Source organism: Polypterus senegalus, chromosome 1, assembly GCF_016835505.1.
Source record: "Polypterus senegalus isolate Bchr_013 chromosome 1, ASM1683550v1, whole genome shotgun sequence".
NCBI classification, from domain to species: Eukaryota; Metazoa; Chordata; class Cladistia; order Polypteriformes; family Polypteridae; genus Polypterus; species Polypterus senegalus.
The window spans coordinates 190,084,573-190,096,629 of NC_053154.1; the positions used below are offsets into that span (position 1 = coordinate 190,084,573).

Genomic DNA, 12,057 nt, shown 5'->3' on the forward strand with positions numbered 1-12,057 from the left:
GCCTGCTGATAAGTGACAAAATTAATTTTAGCTGTGTTACTGATGACTATTGATAAGGTGCCAGGACTATACCAAAAAGAAGTAGCGAGTAAATTAATTCTAGGACTAAGAAAATATATTTTCTACTTAAAACAACAAGGAGTCTGCAAATATCATGTCATATCACTGATTTCCTGAAGTCGGAAGGAGCTTCCCCTCCCAAGAATAATTTTAATACTTTAAGTACTTTAGATGTAATTTATTGTATAAATAAAACTACATTGAAAATAAAATGTCTAAATGTGAAAGATTCCAACCATCTCAGTGAGAAAAACTTTCAAGTTACCTGTCTATTCTGGTAGCTATGCTCACTGTGAAAAAACCAACACAGTCAGGTTCATATGTTGATGGAATAATAACATAATTTCCTGGTGACAGGACACACATAATGCTGATTTCCTCTGTGTATCGATGGGGAGTACAGCTTTTTATAGGTTCCTGATCCTTCAGACATTTATTAAGATCAGTATTAGAAGCAACCTAGAGAAAGACACAGTGATTCATTACTTAAAGTTAATTGTGGGGTCTACACCAATATTTGGTTCACAAATGATGTTTGAAGCACAACCAGAGTACATTCAGGCTGAAAATAGAAAGTGGTGACTTTAATACAAAGTTTTTCTTTACCTGGTATATATGAAATCCAATGGCATGGCATTTTCCAGTTTGACAGTGCTGCTGCAGTACAATCTTTAATGTTGTCTTCCCGGTGCCGGAGTTGACTTTGAATGGCACAATTGGATTAGCAAAATGAGTGGAAAAGTTTCGGCTGCCCCCTGCACTATTTCCTTTGAGCCACTGGCCATCAAAGCTGATGGTTTCCCATTCTGCATCATTTTTGACATTCGCAGGATACTGAATGTCTGGCAACTTCACCTCACTGTTAGTACAGTAGAAAGAATTTATAATTTTAGAATAAGAATATTGGAGTAGATAAACTTTATTAATACCACAGGGAAATTCAAATGAAAAGGAACACTAACACATTAAAGTTGTACTTAAACCAAGCCACCCTCATACCTCCATGACACAATTTTGTATTCTTCAACATTATTCTAGAGGTGTAATATGGCTACATTTTAAAACATTAATTTTTCCGTTCTAATTCAGAAACAAAAGTCAATAATCTAGTATGTAGATTACAATACAATTCTACACAGTAGTGGTTCTACAACTCTAGTTGTTCCAGCAACAATAGTGAAGTGAATGTCACACAAAAGCAAATTTGACACCATATGCAAAAGGTGCAATTTTTTTATGCAGCTACTTAATCAGCAGATGATCACATGCATAATCAATTCACATCCAGTGAAGGATTTCTTGACTATGAACAAGGCAAATTTGAAACACAAGTAACAACATTTCAAATCAAGTTATGCTATCATACAGTAAATGATGGCAGTGGGTGATTAACAAAAGAATGGGTGTTCATGCTGTTTCTAAGTGAGAGTACAGTATTCTGTGAGTCTCAGGATAAATGTTGTTGAACAAGAGTGACATTTCTGTGCAGGTGGAGCAAAAGACACTAAATGGGCTAATGCAGTAGTTGTCTTGTCATACAGCACTGAATATTCTATCATGTAAACACAAGATATTTTGATCCTTATTTCAGTATTGTCACCTGGTTAAGGTAACCTAACCAGAAATACAATTAAAACATAGCATTTTGCAATTATTAAAAAAAATAAACACAAACTAAATTTCTCAGGGTGGATAAAGTTGATAAGGTTTGAAAACTTGGCTTCACTACCTGCTGTTGTCTCCTTTTGCAGAAATAACATCATGTAAATGCTTCTTATAATAGTCCATCAAATGTTTATATTGACCATGAGGAATTTTTAAACATTTCTTTTTTTCCTCCGAATCCACCTGTTGACAGTTTCTGTGCATGTAAAGTCTTTGTCCAGTCAACCCATAATGTTGCAAAAGGTTTGGTACATAGGCTTTGATCTGGCCATTGCAAAACTCTCTATTTCTTCTTTTTAAGACAATCTGCTGTAAAACTGCATTTGTGGTTTGGATTAATTTACGGTTACAAGTGCCTAAATTCCCATAGTAACCTTGAGGAAGCCTTGAGGGAGCTGTAGGAATGTATTAAAGTAAATGGGCACTCACTACATATTCCATCCATTTTGCGAGTTTATCACAAATCTTATCTGTATGGTAGGCTGTTATAACAGAAGCAATTTTTATCATCCAAGCCAAAATAAATTTTGCAAGGAAACAGAATCGTCCAGAACCATACAGGAATATATCTTACGGTCTAATGAGACCCAGGTAGAAATTTTTGGCCAGAATTCCTAAAGATACATTTGACACAGAGCTAACACAATTCATTATCTAAAGATAACAGTACCTGCTGTCAAGCATTGTGGTGGCAGTATCTATTCCACAAAGACAGGAGCTCTGGCTAAAACTGAGGGGAACTTGAATAGCTCCGAATAAAGTAACTATTTTATTGTAAAACTGCCATTTACCAGAATGCTAAATTCAGAGAAGAACCAGAACACAACCAACTTGGAAAAAAAAAACATCAATGCCATGGAATGGCTCACTCACAGCATGGATTTTAATCCTGTACAAAATCTGTGGACTCATCTAAATAGACCTGTGTACAGGACATTTGCTCATAGTTTGATTGAACTAGAACCATTCTGTAATAAGCATTATAAAATTGAATAATCCAAGTGCGCTAAATTGATGCATACCTATTTAAACAAATTTACTTGTGTAATTAAAGGGGAAAGCATGCATTTATAATGTAATTAAGTATTAGTATTGTTTTATCATTGCAGAACAGTTTAAATACCTAGTGGTAAACATCACAAGTAAACATAAAGCTCTTTATCAACAAAATTTCGCCATCTGCATGGAAAAAAATTAAGCAAGACTTGCCTAGATGGTCAACCCTTCATCTCACTCTAGCTGGAAGAATTAACACTGTTAAGATGAATATTCTTCCTAAGCTTCTTTTTTATTTCAAAACATTCCAATATACATTAATAAATCATTTTTTAAACAATTAGATTCAACAATAACCTCATTTATTTGGAACTCAAAACATCCACGTATCCAAAGAGCGACCCTACAAAGACCAAAGGCAGAAAGTGGCATGGCTCTACCTAACTTTCAGTTTTATTACTGAGCAGCAAACATACAAGCTATAAAAACCTGGACACAAATAGATGAACATACACAGGCTTGATCCGCAATAGAAATAAAATCCGGCAATACTTCTTTATAATCCTTGCTCTGTGCCCCAATAAATGCAAGCTATCGGCAATATACTAATAACCCAACTGAGCTTCACTTACTCAGAATATGGAACCAATGTACAAAGCATTTTAAGATGGAGAAGCTTTTATCTGTGGCACCTCTGCAAGAGAACCACCTCTTTCAACCTTCGCAAACATATCCAGTTTTTAACATCTGGAAAAAATTTGGGATTAACTTGCTAAGAGACAACATCTTTGCATCCTATGAACAATTACATTCCAAATTTAACATTCCAGCTACACATTTCTTTCACTATCTTCAAATTAGGAACTTTGTTAAACAGAACCTGCCCGGTTTTCCTCATCTTGCACCCTCGTCCATGCTGGAAAAAATATTGCTCAATTTCAAGGACTCAGACACCATCTCTGCAATATATATAATTATTTTACAGTCCCTCCCTTTCAACGATCCAAGAGGACACTGGGAAAAAGATCTCTTAATCAATATATCAGAAAAGGAGTGGAAGGTAGCAATGCAGAGAATTCACTCGAGCTCCATATGTGCAAAGCATACAACTATTCAACTCAAAATTATATATCGTGTATATAATATATAATGTTTCCAGGGCAGCAATCAAGTCCCAGCGTCACTGGGTCACATGTTTTGGGCCTGCACCAAATTAACATCATTTTGGACCAAAATTTTTAAGTGCCTTTCAGACAGCCTTGGTGTCACAATCCCTCCTAACCCATTAACAGTTGTGTTTGGTGTTCTTCCAGATGGGTTTAAAGTGGAGAAGGACAAACTGTGATTGCATTCACTACACTTTTGGCACACAGACTTATTTTGCTAAACTGGAAGAATCCTAACTCTACTCTTTTAAGTCAGTGGGAAACCGATTTATACCATTTATACTATATGAAATTGGAAAAAATCAAATACTCAGAGGATCTGTACAGATTTTTTTCAAAACATAGCAGGATCTAATCAGTAATATTTTAGAATAAGCTCTTAAAGCACAGAGGAAGCAATTATTTCTGCATTTGTTTTTTCTTCTCCATTCATCTCTATTGGCTTATCAAACTCATCAATTTAGGTATGTTTTCAAGCCTTAAGTTTTACCCTGTTGGCCTTGCTCTCTCTCTCAGGGGTGGGGGTCGACTTGTTTTCAATCCTACTTTTTGTAAAAATTGATTGATTTGTATGGAAATATTACAATAAAATTAATAATAAAAAAAGTATTGTAGTACTGTATTGTAGATTAAGTTTTTTTTTCTGTCCTCCCAGGCCATCAGAACTTACTTTATTCTTGTTAATTAGTATTGCCTGATTTTACTTTTATATTTTTTTCTTTCTTCATCTTGTAAATCACTTTGAGCTACATCATTTGTTTGAAAGTGTGCTATATAAATAAATGTTGTTATTGTTAGTTAGTTTAATGAAAACACAAGCAGTCTTAAGTGAGAAATTAATGAGTTGATGAGTAACTGGAAATTTAAAACACTGCAAATGTACTTGTCTGCAAGGACTAACACTATTAAAGTTTATAAGAATGCTCTATACAAGGTAAACTCTAATTTAGTTTCCAGATGATCAATATATGAAAATGTTACCATATCTGGAGTGTCATGCACAATACTTAACTTGACAAAGGGCACTGAAATGTCTGATAAAAATTCACTTAATATATTATTAGAGTAGGGCAGGTTCCAGATCTAAGAGTATAGTGCCCTCCATAATGTATGGGACAAAAACACATTTTTCCTTGATTTACCCCTCTGCTCCACAGTTCAAACTTACAAATAAAACAATTCAGATATTACCAAAGTACACATTGCAGACTGATTTAATGGTATTTGGGTACATTTCAGTCACGCCATTTAGAAATGACAACACGTTTTATACATGGTCTGCACCCCCCAATTTCAGGGCGTCATAACGGTTGGGACATCTGGCGTCAAAGGTGTCTGTGATTACTCATTGCTTCATTAGTACAGGCATAAAACACATAGGCTTGCATGTATCTACAGACTACTTTTAGGTTCTGCAGTTGTCATATTTAGTGCTTAGTCACATATTCCTTGGATGCAATTACTGCCTGAATTCTGTGATTCAAAGATATCAAGTGTTGAGTATCTTTTAAGGTGATGTACTGCCAAAATTTTAAACTGTGGAGCAAAGGGTTAAATCGAGGAAAATATACATTTGTCTAAACATTATGGAGGACACTGTATATTTTATATATCTCACTATATCACATCATATTGACCTTACCACATTTGTAAATTTAAACTGATGACAGAACATGAAATTTAAATATATATTTAAAATTAAACAGTGACACCTCTCCTTTAGATGTAATTAAAACAAGATTGCTCAAAGTGTCACTTGCAGTAATTGCACAACTAATACTGGACATAATTAATTAGAACTCAAATGTTAAGAATTACAGTGTATTATAGGCCCACAACTGTAACTATATGATGCAAACATTACCTTAATCCTTAAGCCGCCACATACTTGGGGGTTAATGCACCCCTGGACGCCAAATACTTTTTTGCTGCACTTTTTAAGTAAACGTCACAATTCACAAAGAAAATGTGAAATTTTAATGGAACGTGTATTTTTTGTCATGCAAAGAGCATCAGAATTACTGCCAAATTGATCATTTTATACACTGCAAATGAACTGTAAAAACTATAAAAAAAAAAACTACTACAACAATCAATTATTATATGTACAAGGTGCAACTGACACCATTGATGAAATTCAGTAAATCACCAAGCCAACTGCGCTTGAACTGGCTGCACGCAAGCACACACAGGTAAATGCTGACGCTGGCAGGCTAATCTAGTGCAGCGGCTCAATCCTAGTGACAGTGAAGCTGACCAGCAGTGGTCGTGAGCTGGCTGCTCAATGAATATACGCCACCGACTGATCAGCCCCGGCGTGCCGGCAAATTGCTCTATGAAACAACTATAGCCGGTTGCGGAGTTCAATGAATGTATGTCGTCGAATATACTTGTCACCTGCGTGCTGGCAAATTGCACTGAGACACGACTATAGCCAGTTGCAGCATTTAATGAATATACATCGTTGAATATATCAGCTCCGGCATGCTGGCAAATTGCAATGAGAAACAACTTTAGCCGGTTGCGGAGTTCAATGAATGTACGTCACGGCATATACTCGGCTTCACTATGCTTCCAAAGTGCACTGGAAACCGACTCTAGCTGGTTGCGGCATTCAACAAAAGTACTTTTCCAAATATACTCGGCTCTGGCATGCTGGCTAATTGCATTGGGAACCGACTATAGTCGGTTCAGGCGGTTTAAGGGTTAAAAATATCACTTTTGAGAAATTTCAGTTTAGCTTTCACTCCAACCATAGCTTACAAACAACATCTTCATGCTAGTGAAATCATTATCAGTATGTACGGAAATACAAAAACATTCTCACTCATTCCTGTCCACAGTTACATAAGGGCATTCCTGAGGGGTTCTTCTCATATATAAAAGTACTTAATGCTTTAGCCCACAATTACCAAACATAGCTTAGTTCTGCTTAAACTACTGGTTGCACATTGTTATTGCAGGCCTGCTTCAAATTCCAAAGATAAATTCAATTTCCATACTCTTGAAAGATCCAAGTACCAATAATAGAAAAGCCCCATTGGTAACAGCATTTGAATCAAGGCCACAGACTCATTATTTTAGCATAGCATATTCCATTTTCTGTTGATTTCTTGCATTGGTTTTTAATTATCTTGAATAACTGCGTTAATCAGCAATTTTTAAGCCCTTTTCATATTCTTTCTCATTGTTGTCTGTGGTGAAGTGATCTGTTAAAGAAATTGCAAGACCTGGGGCAGTTAGACTCTGGACTTAAAACCAACTTGTATAAGCATTTATGTTCTTTGTGTATATTTAGTAATGTCTGTTTATGTTTTGACATGTTTTTTATTTATGTTATATAATATTTAAATATATTAGTAATCACTTTATAGCATTTTAAGTGAAAGTGTGCTTAATAAGAAAAATTGAAGTGACTGAACAATATCAAACATTCTTCTTATGTAAGCAAAAGCTGAAAATTTACTAAGGGGGAGTATCCACAGTGTATGTAGGCCTAAAACAAATTCATGCCTGCAATTGTTTTATGATGTGTTACTGGGATTTGTTAAGTATTTTGAAATTGAGACAGCATAAGACAGTGCATGTGATTAAAAGAGCGTGTATGATAAATTTACGTTAGCCTTTGGCATGATACAGTCTGCCCCCAGATAGCCATTTTTGCTACCCAATTTTAAAAAATGTTTGAAGTTAATGTTATTTTTTAAGGAAATATATTGATGCTAAATTTTTAACACTGATGACTACACAGTAAATGACATTTATCTATTAATGTTTTAATTACATTAAAGTTCTGTTTGATTAACTTTGAAATGGATGTTTGGATTACAAATCTGTATCACATTATATAGTGAAATATTTAAAATGAGTATGTATATGTTGATAAAACACTTAGATAAGTTCTTAGCTTTGCATAGATTAATCTCACACTCAAACAGTAAACAAACTGTTGATTGCATTTTTGCTATTTAATACTCAGAATATAGTAAAAGAATTCCAATACAGTATGATAGTTCCAACCACTGTGCCCCCTTGCTCACTTCACAGACCTGGAACCAAATCCCAGAGTTTGTGCATTTTTCTCATGAGTCACTGGGTTTTGAGCAGATACTTTGGCTTCATGCAACTGCAATAAGCATATAAAAATTAGGTTGATTATTGACTCTGAACTAGAATTCTGAGTACATCTTTGTGCATTTGCTCTATGATGGAATGACCTCTGGTCCAGCATCGATTTTGTCATTAAACTTGATGTTATAAAGGTAGACTTTGGTTCCCAAAAGAATAACTGGAAATAACTGGAATAAGTAACTCTGCAACAATGGAGGAATTAACAGATGTTCAACATTAAGGTATATTGAGAATATAAAGGGTGACATAAATGCACAGTGATTAACTTTGCTGCCTATCAGCACCAGAGTATGAAGTTCAAATCTCGGGAAGTATGCACTATGTGTAGAGTTTGCACATTCTAGGTACTCCAGTTTTCTCCCACAGATGTGCAGGTACATTGATTAGCAAGTTACACTGAATACTACTTCATCCAGGCTGATTATTCAAGTTGTCCATGCAGCATTGGCCAGACTGCCTTGAACAGCTGAACTCAGAAAATGAATGTTATATCTCCATGTTTACTTTGGTATGAGGAGGCTTTACATAACAAAAACAATTATGAATAGGTAACCAGGGATATGCAAGTATGCCTTTTCACACCTGTACGGTACAAAATTCTAAACAAATACTAATAAAACATGTTACTAGTATGGGTCTTCACGTCCAAAAGTCTCCGTTATTAACATAAGCTTCACATTCATACATTGCTTATAAGCTTAAATGACAAAATTGTTCATCTTACCTGAGAGAAAGCTGTCCAATAGAGAAAGCTCTCATTAGAAAACGTCCCTCTAAACCCTGTTGAAAGATGCTTGGAATAACAAGATAATAGCCAGGAGAGAGGACACAGTGCACTGAAACTTCTCGTTCATAGGCATGACATAGCGTGGATAGACATGGAGCCTCCTGAAGTGTTCTGGGAAGATTGAATCTCTTCTTCTTTACCTTTGACATTAAATAGTATTAGTGCACCTTTAGAGACTGAAAGTGACAATTTGTTTACTTCATTCAAATATGAATAGAACAAAGATATGAATATTAATAAAATCAAAGTGATCAGGATAATAATGTACACAAAATTCTGCTTAGGACACCTGTGGTATCTGGGTTCGGCAGCACTCTTACAAACAAAGAAATAAAAAAAGAGTGTAATTAAAATGTAATGCACTCTATATAATTTAATTTACATCAAGGAAGTCAAAAAGTAAACATAAATAACACTTGTATAACACATAGAGGGATTAACTAGAAGTAATCTTCTAGGACCCCTATATCTGCAACTGATATCACGCAATCTAGCACCCTCAGTTTATTATTACAAATCCTCTGGAGAAAGTAGCTGAAGTTCTGCCTGTGTAACACACCAGTCCAGGTATGATGAAGGAGGTGAAAACATTTAAAACATGCCTTAAATCTTCATATAGAACAGAGGGAACCAGATTTAACAGACACAGAGGTTGTCTTTTGGAAGAGCTGGGACCTCTGATGCAGGTCTGCATTTGAATTAGAGGAACACTAAAGTATTGGAAAGGTGTGCCCACTGGAACATTAATATAATGGAGGGTGGTGTTACTATTCGAATATGAACTACATAAATCTTACAGAGAGAGTTTAATACAGGTCCAAAGACATTGTCATTTTTTAATCTCGTATGTCAAAACGTAATTCTTGACTGTGATGCAACTTTAAATCAGTTTTAGTGTTACTACCAGCTAAGTCCCAGTTATAACTCACTTTGCTAAAATTCAACTTCACTTTAGATCCATGGATTTGACAGTAGAATTCTCTAAGAATATCATATGGTTTCTTTGTTTGCTATTCTGATAAGAGACTCTTACCTTCCATACATGAAATCCAATAGCATGATGTTTGGTGAGGTGATCACATCTGTGCCTTGAAGCTTCTCTCCTCTGAACTGGTAGGCTAATCCAAGAGTTTTTCTGAGATCTATAAAGTTCCCATTGATGCAAGCAGAGTAGCACCTCCCCGACTTCTTGGATATTTAGCCAGAATTTAGGATTACAGCTAAAACTATTAGAGTTACGAGAGCCTCCAGCTGTGCGATCTTTGATCCAAGAACTATACACCTGCTGACTGAAGGATAGATTGGCTCCTACAAGTTAAACACATAATGATCATCTTTTGCAATACATTCTGATTTGCATATACTTTTCCTTTTTTCTGGTTTTATGAACTCACCTGTCCACAAACTCTTCATGTGACCCTCTGTGCTGAATGGATATGCAACAGTGACCTCATCAAACTCCTTCCCAAACTCAATCTCATCCACCCAGAATTCTCCTTCTTCCACTCGGGAACGGAGTGGTAAAGCAATTTCTGGATCTAGCTGTTCCCAGCCATCACCACTGATGATGACAACAGACAGAAAATGGCAATATCAGTCTTAAAATATGTGTACAACTGTGCATTTTTGGACCACATCAAATGAATACATTTAGAAAATGAAAATTAATCAGAAACGAAACACTTTCCTTCACCTACCTATAAACTGTTATTCCCACCAATGGATAAATTCCCAAGTCTGAAATAGTAAAGGTAAACTTTGATCTTTTTCTTAAAAATGTACTCACTCCACTTTCCAAGGACCATTCCAGCAACGTCGGCCCCAAGGATTCCGTATTCGTAGCAAGACCAAGTTGTCTCCACACATTTTTCTCAAAGAGACATGCTCCATCACAACAAATGCATGATATTCACCTAGAGAACCTGGTCAAAAAAAAAATTAGCATACACAATCAAAAACATGTAAAATACAAAAATATGGAGAAGCAGCAGTGTCCTTTTCTGGCTAAACCCACCTCTGTGAGAGCTGTGTACACAGCAACTCATCATGCAGTTATCCACAATGTCACTCAAGTTAAACTTCTCCAAGTTGGATCCAGACGCATCAGTCTCACATTCCTCCTTCTCAGAAGCTTTTAGTTTCCATCTTTTAGCAACTCCTCCACACAAATCAACTAATGCCTCACATACCTGTCCAGCCCACAGTCTCTCATAAGTGCCATTTAGTCTACAAAGAAGCACAAAGTAAGCAACTGACAATATAATTTAATGCAAATTTTAATTTCATAAAAGGGGAACACACTACAGTCACATTGATATCCATACAGGACATTTATGACAAAAGACCCTAAAGAAAGCAGCAGAATGCAAAGATCTAAAAATATCAGTTGAAAGTAGATCAATCTTATTGATGTGGATGGATCACAGTAAAGACGTTAATGCTGAAGGAGGTTGTGACATATTGACACTTGCAGCACAGCCAAGGATACTTAGAACAATGAGGAAGCATCTATACAGGTTTGGAAAAAAATACTGACCAGGTGGGAGTTAGCTCACTGATATTAGTTGACATTGGCCATTGCAAAAGCAATACAAGAACCACCGAAGAAATCAGATGATACACAGAGCCAAATGGCAAAATTATTTAACTTCTATAAAGTAAGGCTGTGCGATGTCTTAGAAGTTCATATTGTCACATTTGTATTTCAAAACATTAATGATGTATGATCCCATTGACTATAATGGTAAGGAGATGCTGTCTGTGGTTTATGAATAATTAGCTGCCCTACCCATGTAGTGTTGAAAGTGTCTATATGGGGTGGTAGGGGAATGGTGTGCAGGACGTTTACAGTTGTGCTTGAAAGTTTCTGAACCCTTTAGAATTTTCTATATTTCTGCATAAATATGACCTAAAACATCATCAGATTTTCACTCAAGTCCTAAAAGTAGATAAAGAGAAACCAGTTAAACAAATGAGACAAAAATATTATACTTGGTCATTTATTTAATAAGGAAAATTATCGAATATTACATATTTGTGAGTGGCAAAAGTATGTGAACCTTTGCTTTCAGTATCTGGTGTGACCCCCCCTTTGCAGCAATAACTGCAACTAAACGTTTCCGGTAACTTTTGATCATTCCTGCACACCGGCTTGGAGGAATTTTAGCCCATTTCTCTGTAAAGAACAGCTTCAACTCTGGGATGTTGGTGGGTTTCCTCACATTAACTGCTCGCTTCAGGTCCTTCCACAAT

At 35.8% G+C, this 12,057-nt stretch overlaps 1 protein-coding gene across 4 annotated transcripts in view; it reads right to left on the bottom strand.

Annotated features, from left to right (window-relative positions):
* capn10 (calpain 10) overlaps nt 1–12,057 on the bottom strand; it is a 29,280-nt gene that overhangs the window by 2,855 nt on the left and 14,368 nt on the right. For all 4 annotated transcript variants that reach the window (XM_039765562.1, XM_039765549.1, XM_039765571.1 and 1 more), the window contains exons 5-11: nt 10,820–11,031; nt 10,592–10,727; nt 10,200–10,366; nt 9,839–10,113; nt 8,743–8,945; nt 667–919; nt 326–519 (exon numbers count right to left, since the gene is read on the bottom strand). In XM_039765562.1, the coding sequence (XP_039621496.1) occupies nt 326–519; nt 667–919; nt 8,743–8,945; nt 9,839–10,113; nt 10,200–10,366; nt 10,592–10,727; nt 10,820–11,031 (1,440 nt within the window). The remainder of the gene's footprint in view (nt 1–325; nt 520–666; nt 920–8,742; nt 8,946–9,838; nt 10,114–10,199; nt 10,367–10,591; nt 10,728–10,819; nt 11,032–12,057) is intronic.